The sequence below is a fragment of the Hesperophylax consimilis genome, chromosome 20, assembly GCF_061612785.1.
Source record: "Hesperophylax consimilis isolate HC1 chromosome 20, BYU_Hcon_1.0, whole genome shotgun sequence".
Lineage (NCBI taxonomy): Eukaryota > Metazoa > Arthropoda > Insecta > Trichoptera > Limnephilidae > Hesperophylax > Hesperophylax consimilis.
The window spans coordinates 9924496-9951737 of record NC_142855.1 but is presented as its reverse complement, the minus strand read 5'-3'; the positions used below and the strand labels follow the sequence as shown (position 1 = coordinate 9951737).

The 27242-nt window shown below is 34.8% G+C and overlaps 2 protein-coding genes across 4 annotated transcripts; both read right to left on the bottom strand.

The window, feature by feature from the left end:
* Nucleotides 1-7813: 7813 nt before the first annotated feature.
* LOC149414045 (uncharacterized) lies at nucleotides 7814-12398 on the bottom strand. Of its 3 annotated transcripts, XM_089644253.1 has the most exons (4): nucleotides 12340-12398; nucleotides 11887-12039; nucleotides 9385-9537; nucleotides 7814-9281 (listed from the first exon to the last, which is right to left on the bottom strand). In XM_089644253.1, the coding sequence occupies exons 2-4, from the start codon at nucleotides 11990-11992 to the stop codon at nucleotides 7987-7989; spliced, it is 1554 nt and encodes a 517-aa protein (XP_089500379.1). In that variant the 5' UTR covers nucleotides 11993-12039; nucleotides 12340-12398; the 3' UTR covers nucleotides 7814-7986. The 3 variants fall into 3 exon arrangements, with proteins under 3 accessions (XP_089500379.1, XP_089500378.1, XP_089500380.1); XM_089644252.1 differs by lacking the exon at nucleotides 12340-12398 and having other exon boundaries at nucleotides 11887-12248; XM_089644254.1 differs by lacking the exon at nucleotides 12340-12398 and having other exon boundaries at nucleotides 11926-12248.
* A 3423-nt stretch (nucleotides 12399-15821) lies between these two features.
* Nucleotides 15822-18157, bottom strand: LOC149414044 (uncharacterized). Its single transcript, XM_089644100.1, has 3 exons — nucleotides 17957-18157; nucleotides 16246-16672; nucleotides 15822-15999 (listed from the first exon to the last, which is right to left on the bottom strand). Exons 1-3 carry the CDS (start codon nucleotides 18096-18098, stop codon nucleotides 15822-15824), a joined length of 747 nt encoding a protein of 248 aa, XP_089500226.1. The 5' UTR covers nucleotides 18099-18157.
* Nucleotides 18158-27242: the final 9085 nt, after the last annotated feature.

Genomic DNA, 27242 nt, shown 5'->3' with positions numbered 1-27242 from the left:
TATAAAACGTATCACGTTGGTTTGACATGTGAGCATCCTGTTTGTGTAGAAGGCATTCTATGTAAGAGCTGCATGTAAAACGTATCACGTTGGTTTGTTTGACATGTGAGCCGCCTATTTGTGTAGAAGGCATTCTATGTAAGAGCTGCATATAAAACGTATCACGTTGGTTTGTTTGACATGAGAGTATCCTGTTTGTGTGGCTTTCTATGTAAGAGCTGCATGTAAAACGTATCACGTTGGTTTGTTTGACATGAGAGTATTCTGTTTGTGTGGCTTTCTATGTAAGAGCTGCATGTAAAACGTATCACGTTGGTTTGTTTGACATGTGAGCCGCCTATTTGTGTAGATGGCATTCTATGTAAGAGCTGCATATAAAACGTATCACGTTGGTTTGTTTGACATGTGAGCCGCCTATTTGTGTAGAAGGCATTCTATGTAAGAGCTGCATATAAAACGTATCACGTTGGTTTGTTTGACATGTGAGCCGCCTATTTGTGTAGAAGGCATTCTATGTAAGAGCTGCATATAAAACGTATCACGTTGGTTTGTTTGACATGAGAGTATTCTGTTTGTGTGGCTTTCTATGTAAGAGCTGCATGTAAAACGTATCACGTTGGTTTGTTTGACATGTGAGCCGCCTATTTGTGTAGATGGCATTCTATGTAAGAGCTGCATATAAAACGTATCACGTTGGTTTGTTTGACATGTGAGCCGCCTATTTGTGTAGAAGGCATTCTATGTAAGAGCTGCATATAAAACGTATCACGTTGGTTTGTTTGACATGTGAGCCGCCTATTTGTGTAGAAGGCATTCTATGTAAGAGCTGCATATAAAACGTATCACGTTGGTTTGACATGTGAGCATCCTGTTTGTGTAGAAGGCATTCTATGTAAGAGCTGCATGTAAAACGTATCACGTTGGTTTGTTTGACATGAGAGTATCCTGTTTGTGTGGCTTTCTATGTAAGAGCTGCATGTAAAACGTATCACGTTGGTTTGTTTGACATGTGAGCAGCCTATTTGTGTAGAAGGCATTCTTAGTAAGAGCTGTATGGAAAAATTCTAATCAAACAAGGTCTGAAATTTGTTTGTGTCATAATTTAAGATTTTTCAATTTTTGCAAATTAGATCTGTTTGATTGATAATTACGCAAATTTCGTACTTTCGTTTTTGTTTTAGGCTAAGAAAAAGATTTAAAGTGAATAAAACATCAATATACAAGGTGTAATTATATTATTTGGAATGAAAAATGAAAAATTTTGTTTTTGTTTATGGTGACTTTTTTATGTTTGTCTTCAAAAACTTTTTTTTAAATGCTTCCATATGACGTCACTAGTCACTCAGCCGAGTAATTCACAATGACTATTTAAGTAAAAAGTACTTTTTTTTATTAATTAGGGAAACATACAGGTGTAAGTACATATTTTATTGAAATAATTACATGAGTTAAGTTAACAAGTAAAGTTTCCTTAAAAAAATCATGTTATAAACAGAAAAACATAAATAATTAAAGAAAAAATTAAACCTAAAGTGGAGTTAACCAAAAATTATATAGATAATTAATAAATACTTAAAATTAAGTACAAATTTAAAAATACTACAAACTAACGTAATAAAATAATGCAAAAAAAAAACAAAATAAAGAAAAAAAAAACAAAAAATGATTTAAAAAACTCAAATGTCTAACACATAGCAGAGGTTGTGGGTTTCTAATCAACAATTTGATTTTAATGTATCCAATATACATTTTCTAACTGAAAACCTTACTCGACATAAATACATTTTTCCATGTCCAAAATTAAACACTTCCTTTGCACAAAATTACTATACATACCAAGAAGAACCTTTTTCTATCAACTTCCTGAAGAAATTAGAATTATAAACGACAAAAGTTAAGCTTTGAGCATTTTGAAAACATGTTTAAAAATAATATTATCAAAAAAAAACTCACGAGAGATCAAATGAATTATTTTCCCATTTGATCTCTGGTGAGTTGACGTGTTGTTCTTGTGTTGTTTTGTATTTATTTTGCTTATATAATGCACTTACATAGTGTTGATTGACTAGACGATCATTTGTGGAAAAGTGTGTGGAAGGGTTTAGTTTTTCCTCTGGGGAAGATTTAACCCGGACAACAAAATCGGAAGTTTAAAAAAAATATATATATATTCTACTAAAGAAGCAACTTCTTCTCCAAATATAGTATACATATTAATAAAAATAATAATAATAGTTGACGTGTTGTTCTTGTATTGTTTTGTATTTATTTTGCTTATATAATGCACTTACATAGTGTTGATTGACTAGACGATCATTTGTGGAAAAGTGTGTGGAAGGGTTTAGTTTTTCCTCTGGGGAAGATTTAACCCGGACAACAAAATCGGAAGTTTAAAAAAAAAATATATATATATTCTACTAAAGAAGCAACTTCTTCTCCAAATATAGTATACATATTAATAAAAATAATAATAATAGTTGACGTGTTGTTCTTGTATTGTTTTGTATTTATTTTGCTTATATAATGCACTTGCATAATGTTGATTGACTAGATGATCATTTGTGGAAAGGTGTGTGGAAGGGTTTAGTTTTTCCTATGGGGAAGATTTAACCCGGACATAAAATAGGAAAAATTAATAATCGTCTTTATTCCAGAAACTAATTACATTGTTTTTATTTATATATTATAGCTACTAGTAGTACATTTTACTTACAATATATTTTTTCCTACTTCTCTTGATTCTATATGTAGGTATATCTACAATAGTATGATGTACACTCCTCTTCCAACCACAAGCGAATGCTTCTCTGGAAGAGTAGTATTAAATATTGTCATTGTAAATTGTAAACCTTATTACTTATATCTACTTTTCCTTTAATAAATAAAAAAAAGGAAAATATCAGCGATAGAAAAGATGTTAGTGTGTTTTGTGCACGTCCTTCTGAAAAATGAATGTTGTATGTAGTTACTTTTAGAATATGGGATGTGGAATATCTGATTTGTGTATGAGGATAGGTAAACACATTTTTCTTAATGTTAATTAATACTTCCTTAATTGAAATAAAACACTTAATATACAAAATAAGGTTTAAATTCCCGCTTAACACCATCCGCCTCTTTTGATTTATGCAAGAAAAAAACATGGCCAAAAAGTGCCTTTAATTTTATTTTGTTTTACTCTTGACATGACCCGACTCGAGTATTTGATTCACTTGATCGTGCCATGTCTTCCTCGGGCGTCCCCGACTTCTGCTACCATTCGCATTTCCATTATATATTTCTCCTTATACTCCTATCTTCGCTCATTCGCTCTACATGCCCAAACCATCCCTTTCTTAATCTTACTCATTACGCTTACATCAGCCTTGCACTCTTTGCGGATCTCCACATTCCTCACACGATCAAACATGGTTTTATCACACACACGCCTCAGGGTTCTCATTTCAACAGCATTTAATCTACTTTCATCCTTTCTTTGCCAGTTCCATGCCTCACTTCCATACATCAGGGTACGTACCAGCACTCCATTGCGGACTGCTAACTTCGCTTCTTTGGACAATTTTTTGTTAGCGCCAACAGCGTCCAGTCCTCCATGAATGGAGTTACCTGCATTTACCCTTCTTTCAATATCTCTGTCAGCCTTCCCATCTCTCTAGAACATACTTCCTAAATACACAAACTCATCCACCTGCTCCAAGTATTCCTCATTCACAATTATATTGCACACTGTTTTCATTCTCTCTCTTTCAAACACCATTACTTTAGACTTACTTACATTCATCATTAACTCATTATTCATGCATACTTCGTTCATCCTAGACACGAGAGATTATAATATTATAATATAATTTATATGTATAATATGTATAACTATATGGGATATGTGAAATTGCACTCACCTCCACAAATACTGGAATAAAAATATATTAGTATTATAGTAAAGTCAAATTTATTTTCTATGCAAAAATCAGAACAAAGTAAGCATATGAATATATTTATTGGTGTTAATTTATACCTCCCTAATTGTAATGTAATTGCCTAGTTAAAAATTAGTTATATATACGAAATACTACCATGAACATACATTTACAATAAAACAGATACATTAAAGGCAAAAAAAAATTAAGATTAAAAAATCTAAATACATTGGTGCGTACATAATATATTCATATATTTTACAATATACAAAATCATAAATTCAATAATTGACAGCCCTGAACTATTATACTTGATTTCTTTACATATACCTCGTAAACCAACATCGAGGCATTATCTACCGTTCTATTGTGATAACTCCAACACTGAATCTCAATTCTATACCCCCGCTCGCCGTATACTAAATTTGGGTAATGACTATAAAGATGTTGTTGATATATTCAACACATCATTCACCAAATATAAATAAGTCATTACCCAATTTATTTCAGAAAGAAGAATATCAAATATAATATAATTTAACTATAGCAACTACGTAGCTCTGTTTATCTTACCAAAGTTTTGTAATTTTCCTAGTATTATATTGTTCCATCTTTCATGGTGGAGTGTCTAGATTCCACTCTATTTGCATGCAAATTTAGTAATATGTATTATACTAAACACTCATAAATTAATGTCAAGTAACGTGAATTCTAAGTTTATTATAAAGAATTTGAGAAGCGGGTTTGGGACCGCCGCCCCGGGATACGTTTATAGGATAACCAACACCTCTGCCATAGGTCGGTTATAGTTATCATAAGTGGTTCATCGGGTAAGGTACCTTCAGTATGCTACTTACCAGCTGCGTGGCATGCCGCATCGGGAGAGGATGGTTAGCTCTCTCAACCTATCGCTTGCAGAGGGATAAATCATTCGTCTGTCACTCCTGGACTGACTGATCCCTATCCATCCCTTATACCCTTTTTTTATTTTTTTTTATTAGTGTATTTAATAAGGTGTGATGAGATTTACATTATATAAAAATCTATAATATTTCATTCATATAGTTTCTTCTTAGTCCTCCTCACTAGGTAGTCCTGTGCTGAGGGGGACTGGTAGATTTTTTTGATTTTCTGTTATTTAGTTTCTGATGTTTTTAGTAAATTTTCTAGTATGTCTGCATCAATTTCTTTCACCCATGTTTTGATTTTTTCCTTAAGCTTATTTATCTTTTCTATCTTTTTCAAACTTGGAGGAAGGATATTGTAAAGTTTGGTTGCCAGATATATGTGGTTTCTTTGGCCAAAACTTGTCTTGAATTTTGGAACATCTCGTATATCCCTTTTTGAGGCTCTTGTATCATGTATCCGAGTTTCATTAGGAGATTTTTCTTGGCATATATTTGTTTTAAATTTAGAATATCAAAACACTTGAAAATATCTTTTGAGGAGGTTCTGATGGGTAATTTTAGTATGGTTTTTATAATGCTCTTTTGAGCAATATCTAAGTGGTTCATATTATTAGCTGTAGCAGATCCCCATACTAGAATTCCGTACTCAAGACGGGAATGAACTAAAGCATAAAATACTTTTTTGATGTCTTTCCTAGGTAGTATTTTTCTTAGATTTTTGAAGAAATATACAAGTCTCGTAAGCTTTTTAGTGAGTTTATTTATGTGTATGTCCCATCTAAGGTTTTCGTCTATTTCCACTCCTAGATACTTAATACTTTTTGCCTTTTTTATAATAGGGCAAGAGCAATGTGACTTATTGTTTTGACACTCGTGCAATTTTAGAGTGTATTCTTTACCCGGTTGACCTCTTGAGTTTATTGAAAAGGCTAGATAATTAGTTTTAATTATATTGAGCGTAAGAGAGTTCATCCGAAGCCAATTTTGAAGTGCAGTTAGTCCATGTTCAGCCTCTTTATAAGTGTCCATCCAGTCCTTTTCGTGGAATAACATAACAGTATCATCGGCAAAACTAATTATATTTCCTTTGATGGGAAGTTTGGTAATTTCATTTATATAGATGAGAAATAAGATTGGTCCCAAGACACTTCCTTGAGGGACGCCGTAGTTTATTGGAAGATGATTGCTTTTTTGTTGGCCTATTTGTACTTGTTGTGTTCGTCCTGTCAAGTACGTCATCAGTAAATTTAGTGGAGTGCCAGATATGCCAATTTTCTTAAGTTTTGTGAGAAGAATTTTATGATCTATTGTGTCAAAGCCTTTTTTTAGGTCTATAAAAACAGCCAGACAATTTTTTCCACCGTCTAAATTTTTTATGGCTATTCTTGTTAAATGTTCAATTGCGTCCACGGTACTCAAACTTTCCCGATATCCATATTGTGTTGGGGAAATTTTTTTATTAATTTCCAGAAAGTGGACGATTTGGCTTTTCAAAATTATTTTCCAGGATTTTTGAGAAAGTGCTTAGGATACTTATAGGGCGATAATTATTTATGTCATTTTTGCTTCCATTTTTATAAATTGGTAAAACTGTGGCATTTTTTAGACAAGAAGGAAATATCCCCTTTGATATAGAGAGGTTTATAAGGTATGTCAGGGGGAGGATCAACTCCTCTTGGAGATGTTTTATAGTTTTGATTGAGATAGGATCATTTCCTGAAGAAGTGTTGTTATCTAGTGAAGCAATCACTTTTCTTAGTTCGTTGCTAGTTATTTGGTTTAGATTTAGTGTGCTATCTTGGATTGAGACTTCACTATTTTCTATTTCCTTTTCATTAGTAATTGGTTTTGTGATTTTATTTGCCAATTTCGAGCCTATGTTAGTGAAAAAAGTATTAATATATTCCATAATTTTGTCAGAATGCTCTGCAAAGGAAGTTGGAATCATGTCAATGTTTAATTCTCCAATCATTTTCTTGTTGTAGGAGGGTTCAGAGTTAGTGATTCCTTTTATAATCTTCCATATTTTTCTGGAGTCATTGTTACATTCTTCTATTTTCCTTTTATAGTAGTTTTCTTTGGCGTTGCGAATAACATTTTTACTTATATTTCTGTACCTTTTATAGAATCTTAATTTAAATATATCGTAAGGGTCTTTTTTAACTTTTAAATGTATTTCATCTCTTTTCCTTATACAGTTGATGATGTTTTGTGTAATCCAAGGTCTGATGTGCTTATTTTTATGGGATATCTTTTTTTCTATCAATGTGGTATTCGATTGTACTGTATGTTGTATAATTTCGTTAAAATAGCTTTCCAAGCAGAATTTGTATCATCTGTTTCATAAAGGTTTGTCCATTCAGTATTTTGTAATATTTTTTTACTTCCTTCCAATTGGTTTCCGATATTTGGACTGTAATTTTATGATTTTAGATTTTTCCTGTTTTATTTTTGTTAATGGAGAGAATTGTTGAGTAATGGTCTGTAATCGTGGATGTATATATAATGGCTTGAGTTTGTTTATTGGTCTTACTGAAGATATGATCGATGCAAGTTTTGCATTCATTTGATACTCGAGTTGGTTCATTTATGAGGCTTTTGAATCCAGAATTTTCCTTCCCAGAAATTCTTCTCCTTTCTTTCCTAAAAACTACCATCCACACGGCATCCCAAAAGATGACAGGCTCTGAGGGAAAGTATTTTTCTCAGGACCTGCTGAGTGGGTTTAATATAAAAAAATAAGAATAAAATCTTTTTTTTTTCAGCTGGCGTTTCTAACGGCAGATAATCTATAACATTTGAACACAGTTGATAATATTTATAACATGACAACAGATCGTTTCTACGACTCTTCTTGAGTTCAAGAGCTCGGCTGTGGAATGGTTAGCCGTTCTCTGTGTTTCCTCTTTTCTACAATGTCACGGGTCACTAAAACATTGACGGCATTAGACGAAAATAACAGAAATTTTCCAATACTTTTATGCTGAAATAACATTAAAATGGTTTCGCTCTACTTTGAAATCGCGTGTTTCTTCAAATTTCCCCTTACAGAACATGAATAATTGCAGTCGCAACATTAAATTTTTCATCAACTATACTTTTATATAACAAATTATAAATTTCCCTTTTTAGACCATGGATAGTTGCAGTCGGGAAAAGGGTTATTCTACATTGTGAATCCGCCGCATGTGTTTTTGTAGAGCTCCCTTTTGGGAACATGAATAGTTACAGTTGGGACATGAAAAGGGTTTTTCTCCACTGTGAATCATCATGTGTGTCTTTAAATTTACCTTTTGATAACATGAATAGTTGCAGTCGGGACATGAAAAGGGCTTTTCTCTACTGTGAGTCTGCATGTGTCTCTTCAAATATCCCTTTTGAGAACATGAAATTTTGCAGTCGGGACATGAAAAAGGTTTTTCTCCACTGTGAGTCAGCATGTGAATTTTTAAAACTCCCCTTTGAGAACACGAATAATTGCACTCGAGACAAGAAAAAGGTTTTTCAGTACTGTGAGTCCACATGTGTCTCTTTAAATCTCCCTTTTGGGAACATGAATAGTTGCAGACGGGACATGAAAAGGGTTTTTCTCCACTGTGAGTCAGCATGTGTCTCGTCAAATATCCCTTTGTAATACATGAAAAGTTGCAGTCGGGGCACGAAAAAGGTTTTTCTAGACTGTGAGTCAGCATGTGTCTAGTTAAATTTCCCTTTGTAATACATGAAATTTTGCAGTCGGGACATGAGAAAGGTTTTTCTCCAGTGTGGGTAAATATGTGAAATTTTAATTGTGCCTTTTCAGAACACGAATAATTGCAATACGAACATGAAAAGGGTTTTTCTCCAGTATGGATAAACATGTGACGTTTCAAATTTCTCTTTTCAGAACAAGAATAACTGCAGTAGGAGCATGCATAAGGTTTTTCTCCGGTATGGGTGTTCATGTGACGTTTCAAATTTCCCATTTTAGAACATGAATAGCTGCAGTAGGAACATGAATAAGGGGTTTCTCCAGTATGGATAAGCATGTGACGTTTTAAAGAGCTCTCTTGTGTGCATGTATACCTGCAGTCGGAACATGAAAAGGGTTTTTCTCCAGTGTGGGTAAGAATGTGAACTTTCAACTGTCCCTTTTTAGAACACGAATAGTTGCAGTAGGAACACAAACAAGGTTTTTCTGCAGTATGGGTAAGCATGTGACGTTTTAAAGATCCCATTTGAGAACATGTGTAGCTGCAGTCGGAACATGAAAAAGGTTTTTCTCCAGTATGGATGAACATGTGGCGTTTCAAATTTCCCTTTTCAGAACATGAATAGCTGCATTTGGAACATGAAAAGGGGTTTTCTCTAGTGTGGGTGAGCGTGTGACGTTTTAAATATCTCTTCTGTGAGCATGAATAGCTGCATTCGGAACATGAATACGGTTTTTCCCTGGGATGTGTCTTCGGGTCCAAATCTGAAAAAGATGACGTGGCGTATAAACCTTAATAAATATAGATTTATAGAATGAAAATACAAAATTTTTAAAACGAAATCAGACAAACAAAAATCTATTTTACCTGCAGTCTCGATAATACTTTCAGTGTGGTCTAAGCATTCCTTTTTAACATCCAGCAGGTCTACGTCAATTTCCGTAAAATGAATTCCAACTCCGTCTTCTTCTCGGGGTCCTGGTTCTGCCTTGATGGGAATAGTTTCCACTTGAATGCTTCCTGGAATAACAAAACAATAATACATTGAAATGCAAAGACATGCCAAGGGTTAAGTTTAGAGTTACGGTCGTCGATGCAATTATATGATTATTCGTAGATTTTGTCGGATTATATAATATTGTTTAACTCTCTTGCTCCCTGCACAAGCTCTGTCACAGAGAGTACAAAATTTCAACTATATAAAAATGTTTTACACAAAAACTTTAATTTTTATTCCAGGATGTGGGGAGGATAGTGCAATCCCACACGTCCCATCTAGATATACATATTTTTTGTACAATAGATATGTGAAAAATGCAAAAGAAGATGAAGAAAAATAAATTAGCAATTAAGGACAATTATGTAGGGCATGGTCTTGAGGAGTTGCGCTTGGTGGTGGTAGGCTGCCGTCACCACCGTGTTGGCGGAGGACATTAGCCGCATCCTGCTTCCAGTGACCCGGTGTCTCGTCAGGCCGGCAAATCCATTTTGTCATAATTCCGTGAACATTGTCGATGCACTGCTGTATCTTCTGTATCCAAATATGATTCTACAGGCGTCATTATATTGGATTCGGAGTCGTTCCATCGAGCAAGTTCGGTAGTGACACCATGTTTCACACGTATACAAGTCGGTACAGAATGCGTTGAACAGTGTTTTTTTAACAGTATTTCTGCATTTACAAAATCTGCGGGCAATCATATTAGACTCGATAGGTCTTGATTAATAATGTGCCCCAAGTATTTTACGTTCGTGCATGTATTTATTCTCCTTCGTAAAAGTGTACGGAGAGCATCTTACTTGTATCTGGATTTTTTCAGTGGTGGAACGCGATCAATTCCGTCTTCTTCGGGTTGTCCATCATATTATTCTGTTTTCCATATTCTTCACAAGTAATCTTTATACCTCGATCGACGGAGCTAGGAGGATCATGTCGTCCGTGTAGCTTATGTGGTTTATGCATGCATTGTTAATACGACAGCCCGCTTTGATATACAGGCGAATTGACAACTCGTCCATATATACATTAAACAGGATGAGGGACATACATCCTCCTTGCCTTACTCCTGACCGCAAGTATATTGGCTGGGAGTATGTAATTGCATAACGTACAACATTTTCTTACTGGTAATGCCATCGCAATAGTGTATTTATATATATGGTAGGTATATTCCCAGCTTTCAATTTCTAACATAATGTTTTACGACAGATCCTGTCGAAGGCTTAACTTAGGTCTAAGAATAACCCGGATACGGTAGTTTTTCGTTTCTTGTTGAATTCTCTTATTTGCTTTACAGTGTATATTGCTATATTAGTGGATAGTCTACATTTTATCTTTAGACATTAATTTATCGTGTATTTCATTTAGTATTACTTTCAAATAATCTTGGAGTTATAGTTGCTAAGGATATTGGCCGATAATTGCTGGAGTTGGTCATGTCAGGCTGTCCCGATTTCAGGATTGGAGTTATAATTGTTTTGGTCATTGCACCCGGTTGATGGTTGTGTTTAAGGATTGCGTTGAACATTCATGAAGCATTCTGTTCTTTAGAATATTCAGACGGAATGTATAGTTTTTTTAAATCAATGCAATAATGAATCACGGAATCCTTGTAATTCATATTCACGAGAGCATAAAAATACATGTCATATGCGTTATCTAATAAATATCTGAGTATTTTTGAGTGATTGTTGGGGGAAGTAAATTTTGAGGAACTGGCAACGGTTTACCGGGCATAATCAGTTAAATTGTCGGATTAACAATCCGTTGTTGACAGGCCGATTACCATTTACAATGCGCAGTAGGAATATAGGCATGCTGATTCTGCTCTACGGGTATTTTAATGAGCTAGCAGCATTGATCTCCGGTGCAACGGTGCATGTGCGCGAAGCTCAACGGACTCGAGCGGAACACCCGTTCTCAGTTGATGTTGGCTTCATGAGAACGGTTCGTTTCTTCGATTCGTTTTTGTTTAAGACGGCTCGCATGTGGAACGAGTTACCGGCGTCTGTTTTTCCTCCATTATATAATTCGGGCCTCTTTAAGACCAGCATTAATAAATCCTTACTTACAGACCCTTAATCCATAACGCTGTCTAACCGGTGACGAAAACAATTATAACTCCAATCCTGAAATCGGGACAGCCTGACAAGACCAACTCCAGCAATTATCTTCTTTACACTCTACAAACAGGGGTGCTCTTTTGCTCTGGCTCAAAAAAATATAACGTTTTCTTAGTTCCGACAAATGCCTGTAAATATTGGGTAAAATCAAAAGGATGAACAACAAGAGGGAAAGTCGAAAACAAGCAGCTGTCCTGTCTGCGCTGATTTTAAACACCTTTGTGATATATACCCAATTCAACCTACTAATTGGCTCGATCTTTATACCAAGAAGGTCGATTTCACCTGGGCCTTCTTCCTCGGACCCAAGTTCCGTCTTGATAGAAACACTCTCTGGGTTGGGATGATCCATGGCACTGCTGTGATAGCGTCCTGTTATGTGATAGTAATTGATCTTAGCTGAAAATGAAAAATAACTGTGTTAAAACATTGTACCAAGTAACTTTTTCACGAAATTATCAATCCACCAGTACCACCTTGCAATAAACGACCGCTTTTAATAATGACATGACGTACGAGCGACCGCTTTTAAACTTTACAGAAACAATCGTAAAGTTGAAACTTGATAAAAATGTGACCTGATTGTTATCGGTCGCTTGAAGAGTGTTAAAGATACGTCATTAGAAAATTAGGAGCGCTCGAATTTTAAGAACTTAGATATAAAAACGTGATAGTTGTTGAAATAATCTCAAATCTTACAAATTTAACTTCATTACGTTAAAGTTTATACAAAATATTACTTCGAAAGGCAAAGCAACAATTTACTACGCGCAAGGTTGGAAAGCAAAGAAGGCGACCGCGCTGAAGCCAAATGTCAGTGTGTATTATATCCATAGACAGCGAAAAATTAAAGAAAATAATCACGAAAGTAAGCACCGGACAATTGTTTATCCAAATAGACGCTTATGGAACTTTTAAATTATATGAAACTTGCTGACGTGTACCCGGGGTTGCCCGACTTTTCTCTACTTTCTATAGATATAATATGCATGTATTATATATGTATAAACCTTCCGGAAGAAATTCTCTAAATGATATTTAAAATCCGTTGCGTGTTTTAGAAGAACTAAGCGCACAAACAGACAGACGTGGGTATTGACTTTATTTTACACTATTAACTTAACCCTTCAGGCCTGTGACATAATGACAGTTATATTTCTTAACCTTTCAGGCCTCTGACATAACTTTCGTCATAATTATCAACCCTTCAGGACTCTTTTCATCTAAACACTGAACCAAAATTACTGATTACGAAAAAAACATATACTTTATTAGACAAATGCATTATAATCATTACTGCTACCTCACTTTTTGTCGTTTCATATAATATTGAATAATTAAAGATTCACAAAGTTTCATAAATTTTTCTCAAATTTGATGAATAAATTAAATATTAATGCATAAATGCTTTTAGGTTTGCAGTGTAAATAAAATATTGTTAACTAGACAAAGCATACTCATATGTAAAGCATTTAAGCATTAAAATGAATCATCAACATTAAAAAGTGTTTTTTTCAACTTTGAGGATTTAAAAAAAAAAATCGCAAATTGCGCCACAATACCAAGTATGTCAAAAAATACAAATAAATAGTTGTATATCTGTGTGTAAGGATAGAATGGCCAACTTTATGATTCCAGAGATAGCCTCATTTTTAATGTCAGTGCCACACAATTTTTTCTTTAAAAAATGATAACTCTTTCATTTGTACACGCAATTGCTTCGTACGAAATTTTATAGCATAGTAATTGGAGGGGACCCACCCTTTCCCGACGGCTATGTGAGGAAACTGATTGTTTAACCTCCTTAGCCGCACACGTCAGGACTCTATTTTTTTTGTAAAAAGAACTAAATTTATTTAAAAACGATTCTAGACCCTCCAATGTCCCTGCATACATGATTGTTAGTAACATAAAAATATACAAGCCGCGTATCGAGGGCAGTTTACCCCACTATCACGGGGCAGTCCCGGCAAGAATGAGCGTGGCAAGCGGCCTGGCCACAACGATATATCTCTTTACTCTTTGATTATATCAAATGTATTATTAATTGTATCATATGTATAAGCCCTAATTGGGCGTGTACAAATAAACAACAACAAATATGTACCTATATAATTTTATTACTATTTCATTATAATGAAACACCGTAAGACGGGCATGTGCCTAGCTTGGTAGTCTAAACATACCTAATAATTGTAATAACCACGTCACTGAATAAAGAAAAAAAATAATGGCGTCTTGTGAAACGAAACTCATAAAAGTTAGGTTATCTTACTTTGTTTTACGGTGACAAATTTGATTTAAACTGTGTTAGAAAGAGAGAATACCACTTTCAGTGTGCTAATTTTTTTCACCATAATATTTATTTTTAATTACACAGAATTTAGGAACAAGAATGCCATATGTAATATCATGTCTTTTCAATCAATATGAATTTAACCTAAGTCTACTTAAAAGTTTGGCATGTACTTGTATCTCTTACCTTTATATTATTTTTTCCGTCTTCCTTATAAAAGATAATATGGAGGAATAAGGACAGGTTAGTAGAAAACGTCACACATAATCACGCGCTTGCGTACTGCATATAACGGTCGTAATACCGCAGTATTAGTGGCTGACAAATTTTTAAACCGCGCGACCCCCAAGGATTATGGACGTATTACTGTGGTTCTAAGACGGAGTTCGGGGACGTTGGATTTGACAAATACCGATCGGTCGCGCAATGAAAATGTAAAAAAAAAGCAATAATACCCATTGGCAGCACCATCAGAGAAATATTTTATATAGATTTACCAAACCAAATATGGAACGCATGATCAAATTGGCCAAATTTCGAAGCAATTCAAAGCAAAACCGGGTCCATGACATCGCAAATGTCATCTGAAGAAACGTGAAGTTAGCAACTAAACGCGAAATGCAAAATCGACCGTGTTTATAAGGACTGGAACAAAGTGGTGCCAATTTAAAAAAATCTTGCATGAAAATTATTATAATTAAATATTTTAAACTGGGCAGTATACGGCCCTCCTCGCCGTATAGCTATACCAGCGCTACATCAGCGTATATGGGAATCTTTATAAGTAAAACAGCTAGAGTTTCTGTTCATTTTATACCTTCTGATTTCATTGTATGTGATTTATTGTATATTTATACCGTTGATATTAAATAAATTTAAAAAATAAAAAATCACATAATTATTTTTATTATATATTCTTAAACCTGATGCTATAACTAATTCTTAGCAATACACATGCAAAAACAAACTAAAATAGGTGAACAGTTCAGAATAGCTTCTTCTAGTGAAATGTTCAGAGTCAATTACAATTGGATGTACATCGCGGTTTTGTTAAAAATCACCTCGAGGGAGCTGTAACAATTTATTACAAGTTAGACTCTATCTCACTTTATTATTTACAAACAATTAAACAAAACATACTTAGCTGGAAGTTCACTTTAGATTAACAAACTAATATTAGAATGTTTAAGCTTGCAAAAGATACAACTTTTCACGCAGAGGACGCTACATTAAAAACGCTGTACATTAAATGATTATACATTTGCTATTTTACCCCCTCCCCCCCTATAATTCACGTTATTACATTTTTTAGAAGATTAGTGGCAAAGGTAGAGTTGATATATATTTTGAGACTTTAGAATTTTTATGAAATTCCTTAACCATTTACAGTACTAATCTTACTACCTACGTACACACATGTAAATACAATTTAATGTTATTTCGTAATATTTTTTCAATTATCCTTGCTTAATCTACTGCAAACTGAACAGGACAACATAAATAAAAACTATTTAATCATTGATGAAGATACATAATATCAACAACTCTCAATGAGACTGTGAAATATACACGAGGAAAATGAAAAGGTAACGGACGTGTATCGGACATTATAATAAAATATAATAATTGTTTATTTGATCTCGCACGTTTCTTCGGTGACAAATGTTGATGAGATATCATCGTAAACCGTCTGTCACTCCTGGATACACTGACACGTAGAATCCTACCCTTCATACATTTTTAATTCCCAGAACTTTCTCTCCTTCCTTTCCTTAAAAGACCCCCACAGCATCCCCAAAGATGACGTAGCCCCGGCGTGTTTTTTTTCCGCGACACCTCCTTGTGTATAATAAATATATATATTAATTATTTTGCGGTTCGCCAATCAATCCACCCTAATCTGAGATGCGGCTTTCTGCGATTTTTCATTATGTCTCCGGATATGGTTTTTGAGGCGAGACTTCTGCGAGCACATGTAGTCGCACAGCGGGCACGAGAATGGTTTCTCCCCTGTGTGTGTGAGGATGTGTCTCTTCAGGGAGATGCCGACAGAGCATGTAAAGCTGCACAGGTAACATGCAAACGGTTTCACCCCGGTGTGAGAAAGCATATGAGTCTTCAAACTACTTTTCTGCGTAAAGGCAGAACTGCACTGTGCACATCGAAATGGTTTTTCTCCGGAGTGCGAGAGAATATGTCTGTCCAACCCGGTTTTGCGAGTAAACGCAGAGCTACATTGATCACATTGGAACGGTTTCAAACCATAATGTGATAGGATATGAGTTTTTAAGCTGATTTCGTGAGCAAACGCAGCGTTGCATTGCACACAAACAAAGGGTTTCTCTCCAGTGTGTTGGAAGATATGTGTCTTCAAAGTACTCTTTCGAGAAAATGCAGCAGCGCAGTGAGGGCAGGCAAAAGGCTTATCTCCGGAGTGCGTCAGCATGTGGGTTTTCCAGTTGCTCTTCTGATTAAATACGGAGCTGCACTTAGAACATGAGAATGGTTTCTCGCCAGTGTGAACGAGCGAATGTATTTCCAGTTGGTTCTTCCAGGCAAAAACAGAGCTGCATTGATTACATGCAAATGCTTTTTCTTTGTGGCGGATTGCAGGTTGTTTATTAGAATCGTCTTGGCTTTTAATTATCTTAGATTCTTTCTTTTTCTCTGATGTATCTGCAGTTTGTATGTGTTTGTGTTCATCTTCTTTAGTTTCCTCTTTAATTAGTTGAGAATCTGTAAAAAGGGTCATGTAATTTTATTTTTACCAGATTTTAATTGATTTAGAAGTCAATACCACTTTATGTTTGCGTGTTTGGCTGGCAAAAAGATAGGTAATATTATATATTTTGCCTGCAAGAAGGAAGGGTGGTTCCGAAAACGGTCAAGTGTGATGTGGTTCTAAACCAATTGAAATTGAATAATTTGTTGTTATGGATTACCGCCTCGTGTTATCTACATATAACAAAATAGAAAATATACATAAACATGCATTATGGTTATTGCTGTCTGATTATGTCAGACCTGGTTGTATTACACAAAGTCATTAACAACTTAATTGAGAGTCCTGCCATCGTCGCCACTATTAAATTTCATTTTCCGACTAGGAACACAAGACAAAATGTAACATTCTTATGCAAAACATACACAACCAACTATCAGACAAACTCACTAACCAATAGGATGCATGATCTGAGCAACAAGTTTAGGGTTAAGATATTAAATTAAACCATTTATAGAATTAAGCGTAATCTATACCAGCACTTTGTTTAATCCTACAAATTATAGTAGCGTTGGTAATGTTGTTTTAGTGATTTGTCTTATATGTAGTATTGTTCTAGTTTCTATTTTAGGTATACGCTGACTACGAGTGCCCAATAAAATTTAACACTTTCCCGACATAATTACTAATTCGTGATGATCTCAAACTGTGCCCGTGGTATTGTTCTCAGGTGCAAAGCTTTCACTTAGAACAAATTTCACTTCGTTTCATTTTTACACTCAAAATAAATATGACATATTTATCAAAATATCCCACTGGTTAGGTTAGGTTAGGTAGTGTAGTAAACTTGTAAAAATAATTACATCATTAGAAATCGACATGGCCGCTTATTATTTGTTAATAAATGTCTATCTCAAAGTATTTTCTGTTTTTTTCCATGTTTTTCCTTTATTATTTCAACTAAAATGAAGCATAATACGTTTGCCCCAAGGTAAGTTCATAATTACTTCTCATACCGTCGCGATTTGGCTTAATTTGACAATCTTAGCGCAAAAACAGTGAGGGCACTGCTAGACAGCAAGTTCCCTATTTTATGTTATGTACTAATATTTTTTCGTATTTAGTTAATCAGTTTAAAGTTATGTCATGCATAAAAAGAATAACTCTCTGGGTATATTCTGTTCTTATAAACCAAATAAAATAAAATTATATGTTTTATATTTTTGGTTCACTCGGCTATGAACTGGTTAATACAATCAATATAAAATAGGTAGATATCTAAATTAAATCAGTTATACCTGCGCTTTGATCAACAGCACAGGAGTAGTCCATGCATTCGGTTTTGATACCCGATGTATTTTTTTCCTTGTACAGTTTGCTCCCTTCCTCATCAGCAATAGACACCTCTATTGGTTCCCTCTTGATGGTTGTAGTATCCATTTTACCTAAACCGTGACAAACCCTGCTATAATATACAGCTTAACTGGACAACCCGCAAGTTGAAGGATAAACGTCACATGTGATCAAAAATACAAAGAAAAATGTTTCCATAGATAAAGCTTGAATGTCTTACGCGAGGCGTCTTCACGTAAATATATATTATCAGCCTTACTTAAAATCGTACTGAGAATTTTATTCAATTGATAAACGACCGTGTATATGAAAACATTACTAATATAGAATCTAAAATAAAATAGTTTAAGGAAAGATACGTACAAACCAAAGAGGGATATTTATTTAATGTATAACTTTAAATTTCTCATCGATTTTCGGATTTTTCCAAAGATTTTAACTAACTAACCATCACGCCGTTTCCCCGCTGGGGTAGGCAGAGAGGACGGACCGCCAAACAACTCGGTCACACCACACACTCCTTGCCTCATTCACATTCATACATAGTCTTCTATTATTCTGACTCTTGACATGGCCCGGCTCGAGTATCGGATTCACTTGATAGTGCCATGTCTTCCTCGCGCGTCTTCGACTTCTACTACCATTCGCATTCGCATCATTTATCCTCCTTACACTCCTTTCTTCGCTCATTCGCTCTACATGCCCAAACCATCTAAGCGTCCGTTTCTTAATCTTACTCATTAAGCCATTAAATAAGCCATGCACTTTTTGCGGATCTCCACATTTCTCACAAGTTCATACATGGTTTTACCACACATACGCCTCAGGGATCTCATTTCAACAGCATTCAATCTACTTTCATCCTTTCTCTGCCAGTTCCATGCCTCACTTCCATACATCAAGGTAGGTACCAGCACTCCATCGTGGACTGCAGCACATTATGCTAGCGCCAACTGCGTTCAGTCCTCCATGAATGGAGTTACCTGCATTTTCCCTTGTTTCAATATCTCTGTCAGCCTTCCCATCTCTCTAGAACATACTTCCTAAATACACAAACTCATCCACCTGCTCCAAGTATTCCTCATTCACAACTATATTGCACACTGTTTTCGTACTTTCTCTTTTAAACACCATTACATTACTTTTACCTGAATTCATGTTAGTAGACAATATGGTTTCTATATTTTACACTCATCTGAATCGTATAATTGAGAAATGCGTAACCAAAATTTTAAATTGTAACAAGCAGTATCCTCACTGGTACTCACCAGACTTAGTTAAACTTATTAAGGAAAAAAATAAATTTCGACTTCTCTATAAAAAATATAAAAATCCTCGTGATAGAAATTTTTACGAACTCTTACGCACCCGTTGTTCCAAACTCATTAGTAATTGCTACTTTAAATATATTCAACAAATCGAATCGTGTCTGGTTAATCATAATAGCGTTAAAACTTTTTGGAGATTTATCAAACAAAAGAAAAAAAATAACAATACTATCCCCCAAAATATGACGTATGGAGTAAAAAAGTCATCCAATGGCGAGGAAAGCAGTGAACTGTTTGCCCAACACTTTTCATCAGTATATGAGAAAGATAACATAAGAGGCAACGAAGAGACTCAACCTCATCCCGTTTCAATTGATCAATCAAACGGCGTTCTGCATACAGTAAATATTAGTGTGCACGATGTAAAAATAGCAATGCTTAACCTCGACCAGACAAAGGTCCGGGTCCCGACAAAATTCCACCTATCCTAATTAAAAAGTGTGCACACAGTCTCGCACTCCCTCTGACTATCATTTACAGGAAATCGTTGTCTTCATCAATCGTTTTCCCAACAAGATTTTCAAGACATTCAGATTCAATCGAAAAAATTCAACATAAATTCCTAAGACACATTAATTTTAAACTCGGTATTCCCATTGAAAATATAAATTATAATTACTTGATGAAAAATCTAAATTTATTAAACTTCTCAGATCGAAGAATTATATCCGACTTAATATTTATGTTCAAAATTGTAAATGGTAGTATAGACAGTCCTGATTTAATTAACCTCATTGAATTTCATATACCCACGAGAGCTACTCGTTCTAAAATTTTGTTTAAATGCAACAATATCAGGACTGAGTATTCCAAACACTCGCTTGTACCTAGGTTGCATGAAGTTAGTAATAGATACGCAGATGTGGCAGATCTATTTAACTGCACGCAAGGTAGGTACAAGAGGGCTATGCTATCAAATATTTTCAATCAATATTAATTAAATCTAATTCTACCTTATTTGCACTATAGAAACTTATGTACTTGTATCTCTTGTTTACTTACTCTCTAATGTCATTTCACATTCAAATGCCACATATATTTGTAATTCTTTTTTAAAAATATTTCTACGATTTTAACTGTGACATGTTATCATTGTTTATGGTATATTTATACCGTTGATATTAAATAAATAAAGATGGAAACAAGCAAATATTGTACCTATACCTAAAAGTGGCGACCTTCACGACGTCACAAACTATAGACCCATCTCCATTCTCTGTTCATTTGCTAAAATTTTCGAAAAAATAATTTGTCCAAGTCTGAATTATCATCTCAAAAATCTTATTACTCCAAAACAGCATGGATTTCTCTCCCAGAAATCTACATCCTCTAATTTACTTTGCTATGTCACTACCTTAACCGAAGCTGTCGATAAAGGTCAACAGATAGACAGCATCTACATTGACTTTAGCAAGGCCTTTGATAAGGTAAATCACAGATTATTAATACATAAACTAAAACGCATGGGTGTTCATGGTCTATATCTATATCTATATCTAACTGACCGTGAACAAAGAGTAGTATTTGATGGTTACGAGTCAAGAGGATTAGATGTGCCGTCTGGAGTACCTCAAGGGTCCCATTTGGGCCCGATCTTGTTCCTTGTTTTTATAAATGACTTGTGCGATTGCTTGAAGATTTTTAAAATCATCCACACATTACTTGATTCAATACTTCTTCAAAATGATATCAACAGAGTTTCTAAGTGGTGCATTGACAATAGAATGTTTCTGAATTCTTCAAAATGTGTCCACATAACTTTTACACGTAAACGCAACTCTATCTCAACTCAATATTTTATCGACAGTACTAAACTCCAGGAAGTCACAACCATTCGGGACCTAGGCGTAATATTTGATAAAAAACTAACTTTCACACCTCATATCGACAGCATTATTTCTAGATCCCTGAAAATGCTAGGATTTATCAAACGAAATAGTAAAATTTTCAGAATCCCAAATCAAAAATAACGCTGTACAACTCCTTCACCCGCAACGTGTTGGAGTACGCAAGTTCTATATGGAGTCCAACCTACAAAGTTCATATTCAGCGAATAGAGCGGGTTCAAAAACATTTTATGTACCACCTAGCGTATTGTGATAAGCGAGCTCGATCACTTCCTCATTACACCGATAGACTAAATTTCTACAATGTACGCACCCTTGAACAGAGAAGACTAAATATTGATTTAAATTTTCTTTTCAAAATTGTTAATGCTCTAATAAACTGCCCTTTTTTACTCTATCAAATTATGTTCAACGTTCCTAGAATTGGTTGCCGACTTATACATTATATTCCGTTACATATTAAAAAATATAAAACTAAGCTGGGGTATGACTCACCTTTACCGAGAATGTGCCGTTATTTTAACGAGACATATAAAAGTCATCCCATTGATTTTTCAATGTCATCATTGGCCACCTTCAAATCAAACGTAAACAAGACAAAGCTACCTATCGTGTTGATCTAAAAAATAATTACTGTTGCTGTTATGAAATGTATATGTAAGTGTATGTATGTGTGTATACATTAGGGTTGCCAGACGTCCTTTATTTTAAAGGACGTCCTCTATTTCAGACCCAAAAATTGATCTTGTCCTCTAATTTAAAATCTTCAATAGAGGACAGTACTTAGTCGTTTAATTTGAAAAAAATAAATGAATCAGCGTGATTTCGCGCGATGTGCTGCGAGGCGGCGGGCGGCGGTGCGCGCGGGCGGCTGAGTCGAAATGCGGAACACGGTCGGGCAGCCGCTGCCACTGACGAAAGAAATTAAGTTCCAGGATTTGTTCATCATGGTATCAAAACTACAGATACCTTATATTAACTTTGATGCATTGTATGAAGAGTTCTGTATATTAAAGCCTCTCCTGACGAAAATTATAGACGATAAGAAGTGTGAAAATGTTCTTGAAATTTGGATTCAGATTCTCAAATCTACGGATGAAAACAAGAATCTGCTAAAAATAATAAAATACGTATTTTCCATCCCCGTTTCTAATGCCCAATCCGAAAGGATTTTTTCCTTGTGTACGAATACGTGGACCAAAAACCGAAATAAGTTAAATATTGATACTGTCAAAGCAGAACTACAAATAAAGCCGAACTTCAACATGAAATGCAAACAATTTTATAATTTCATTATAGAAAACGAAGAATATTTTAGAGCAGCCCAAAGTAATACCAAGTATTAACTTTATTTATTACTTTAAATGCAAAATGACTAATTAAGGTCGTACTACTTACTTGACTTCGACAAACATTGTCTATTAACATTGTTTTTTATTAATAAATATAACCACTGATACCATAACAGCATTTTATTAAAAAAATATTGATGTCCTTTATTTTCATCATATGTCCTTTATTTAATCGTATCAAATCCTCTAATTCATAAAACGGGAGCTGGCAACCCTAGTATACATGTATGCATGTAGGTGCATACATGTACATTAGTCTTTACTTACAGTGTTGTGTTCATCAATGTTGTGTTTGTCTGTAATTAGTCATAGTATCAACCAAGTTTAATTAATGTAATTGTATTTCGAGAGCTTTGATATGAATCACTGTTGACAAACCTAAGAAAAAAAAAATATATATATATATATTTGAGACTTACTTACATTCATCATTAACTCATTCTTCATGCATAATTCGTTCATCCTAGACACAAGAGACTGTAGATCATCCATACTATTAGCAATCAGCACCGCATCATCAGCATACAGCAGGCAACATACTTTCAGATTACTCAAATTTAAGATTTTAAGTGTTTAAATTTTTATTTTTTTATTTCTTGCTAGAACAATCTCTATGAGTCACGAAACTCATTTTAGGACGGAAGGAACTTTCAATACATAGGTTCAATTTTATGTTGATATATTGATTGAAATTATAAGCTTCACATACAAAACATTACAAAAATAGAAAAAGGGAGTTTGTAAAACAAAAAAGGAAACAGATAGGAATGTACAATTTAGCACAAAGCCAAGGTAGGAATTTACAAAAAGGTTACTTACCCACTAATGAATTGGTAAAAATAGATTATGCTCGATTACAAATACAGGGGATAGAAAAAGATAGAAACAGAAACAAGACAAAACACAACACCACAAGAATTACGTATTTCCGTTTTTATGTGTACTTAAAATATATTATTTTAAAACATTACACTATTTTAATTTGAAACCTGAAAATGTTGAAAACAAAACACAAATATTATTTGAAATCCAATCTTCGAAAAACGGTAGAGAGTGCGAAATTTTGAAAATCACTTTATTTATGGAATCTGCTAGAAAACTGTAACCTCACTTTTTATCTTGTTTATTGATTCCCAGAGAATAACAACAACAAAACATGCGATCTGAATTCAAAACGTTGATTTCTATGATTTATGTTTACCAAAACATTTGTGTTGGTACTAAAAAACATCCCCTTCATATAATTCTTATTAAATTCAGGCGGTAGTCGGTATCGATGGTCTATTGTCACTGGCTGAATTAGTCAGTGATCAGTATAGCGAGTATAGCATTAGTAGCCGTCAAAACACGCCAAAATGTCTTGTCGTTGGAGCGAAAACGCTACTGTCAAATTCGTGACGTTGTATTTACAACACGAATGCTTGTGGAATATAAAGTCGCCCCGATATAAGATCAAACAAATCAGGGAATCAGCATACGCTGAATTAGAAAAAGGGATGAATATTCCTGGATTTGGTGATAGGGAGATAAGAGCGAAAATTAAAAGCATCAGGTTAGTGAAGTTTTTTTTATTTATATGGTATATTACAAGTGCCTGTATTATTATAAATTTATGTTAAAGTAGTAGCAGAGTCATTAATCATTAATAATTTCTTTTCAGATCTACCTACTCACAGGAGTTAAAAAAAATAAAGGAGTCAAAACCCTCCGGTGCCGGAACTGACGCAGTATATTCACCATCAGTCAAATGGTTCAATCTATTAGATGGATCCCTCAGAAACATTAATACAATGTTAACAGAAAGTGAAAGCAACTTGGCAAGTACATTTCAATTCTATTCTATCGTTTATACATCAGTTTTTAATGTACCATTCTTGTCTGCCAAGGTACCGATCCATCGTTCACAAAGTAATCTGCATATCTTTCTCGAAGATCTGTAGACCTTCGGGATGAACGATTGGACAGACAACTTGGTAGTGGTTCCAATCCTTGAGGCTCTGGCTCCACCCTCCAATTACCAGGGATAACAGTTCCTGAATCAAAATTGTCTTTGTCTACTGTATATTCCAACTGCTTGTTCTGTAATTTTGTCTCTCTGAGCCAATTATGTAAAGCGCAACACGCCTTTACAATGCAAACAACCTTCTCAGGACTGTAGGGCATCGGTTTCTCAAACACTCTGAATCTGGCAGCTAGTATACTGAAAGCATTTTCAACTATTCTTCTGGCCCGAGACAATCGATAATTAAAAATTTTTTGCTTTGATGTTAATCGATTTCCTGGGAAAGGTTTTAAAAGGTATTCTTTCAAGGGAAATGCATTATCTCCAACTAGTACATGCCCTTCTGGCAGAATACCGTTTTCTAATGCTTGATACAAACTACAGTTTCGAAATACGCCTCCATCAGAAACCCGCCCATTACATCCAATGTCTATATAACTGAAGCAATATTTATGATCTACAACTGCCATTAAGACAATGCTGTTTGTCTCTTTATAATTGTAGTATAAACTTCCTGATTCAGGAGGTGCTTTAATGACGACATGTTTGCCGTCGATTGCTCCACAGCATCCAGGAAAGTTCCATTCTTTTCGAAATCCGTTCTCAATGATATTCCAGTCTGTGGTGGCGGGAACCTGAAAAAAGATTTATAATAATGTATACATTCGATATAAACAACATTCTACTTTATTTTCAGGAAGACATTATACACACGGATACAGATACTGATACTGTATCTAAACCCCCTACAAAAAAAAAGCGGCTTTCCCAACTTTCGAGTATGGTGAGTCAACTAAAGGAGATAACTGAGGTTGCCAACTCTACAGAAGAAGACGAGTTTGAGGTCTTCGGCAGACACGTCGGCTTACAACTGAAATCTTTGCCCTTGCTATTGGCACTTGAAACCCAGGAATATATTCAACTGTACATGAACAGAATTCGACGCCAACACCTTCAAAATTCAACTGAGCAAAATAGATTCACCAGGATAGTCACACCAGTATCAAATGATTCGCAAGACTCTCCATGTAGTAATACTTCGTATTATGATGATGTAATTTATTTAGATGAGCCCCCAGAAGACACATATGAAATTGAAACACATGAAAACCATGAAATCGAATAACTTTAATGTAAATTTTAATATTTAAACCATGTGAAAATTAATAAATGTTTCTCAAATTATATTTATAATTTATTTAGAACCGTTTTAGATACAGCTATAATTATAGCGGGATGGCCTATTTTAGTGGCTATTTCAGTGGTCGTTCCATTGGGAATTTATGGCGAATGATGTGCTGAAATAAGCCATCTACTATATTTGTAGCTGTGTGAAACAGCTCTTAATCTTACCTTGATAAATTCCTTTAATGATTCATAGATAGCTTCACAAACTTCTATAATGAATTCCGAAACAGTTGATTTTCCAAGTCGAAAGAGATGTGTGATTGTCCTTAAACTACATCCTGTAGCAAAAAAGTAGAGAACTGCCTGTAATTTGGTTTTTGCGGGAATTGCACTTCTGAAAAGGGTATCCGTGCGTTGAATTTGTGACTGCACTTTCATTAGAAGGAAATTAAAACAGCTTTCAGTCATTCTCAAAGTCACGAAGTATTCTTTCGGATCTTCAAATGCCATTTCCTTCAGAAGAGAATTTGTAGCTCCTAATGCATCTCTTCTATTAATCCATTTTCGTATCCATAGTTTTTTCACTTTCGTCTCACTAATTTCTTCCTCCACCTCTTCTAAAATATCCATTACAATCAGCTTAATTAGCCTATTTACATTGTTGCGTTGCAGCCCGTTCATCTTACAATTTGACACTTCACTCGTGAAATCTACTCGACCAATGCGAACGCTTTTTGGTCAGTCAAATGGCGAGTAGCGAGCTACTTGACTAAACTACTCGACCAATGCGAACGAGCCTTTACAGACAATCCAAAAATAATATATCTGAAATGACCTCATTTTTTCAAGACGTAAATTTGACGTGTCAGTCTGCTGAAATGCGATATTGCAAGTTCTTTTGGAGCCCAGTTGAAGATATTATTTTTATTAGTACCAACTCGAATCTAAAATTTTAAAGTCTTTATACAATTTTTTAACAAAAATGTCGTCTGTGTATATATAACTTATTCTTCTTATTCGAGTGGTGGATGTTGGAGGTCAAAGTGGGATGCTCTGGATCTTGAGGTTATACAGTCATTCTATGTCGTCGGGGGTGATCAAGAGTCACCTGCAGGCATAGAACTATACAATTAGAGTCGCCATTGCATAATAATATCTGAAATGTGATCCTACAGCGTTAATCGGTGCGCACTGCGCGTAGACCAAAATTTGTAGTTTCCGGTATTCTGTATTGATATTATGTACTTTTTCACGGATCTGAGTTAGTTGCTCACATGAGAACACTTTTAGGTAAAGTTAACTCGCACAATAATAAATTTAGCGGTCACGAGCGACAGTCTCACCAGCTGAAACATGAAATTTCCGATGTGTGAAACAATGAAGAAGATATGATAATAATGAAGCTGTTATTGGGTATAATATGGTTTATTTAATTAGTTCCATACAATATAATACTTAGTTAACGCAGAACTGCACCGAAAGCATAGAAAATGTACCTCTCGCACGTCTCTCGTATCCTATATCCTAGATCCTTACGTATCAAGATTACATTTTTGTTTATTACAATTCTTTAC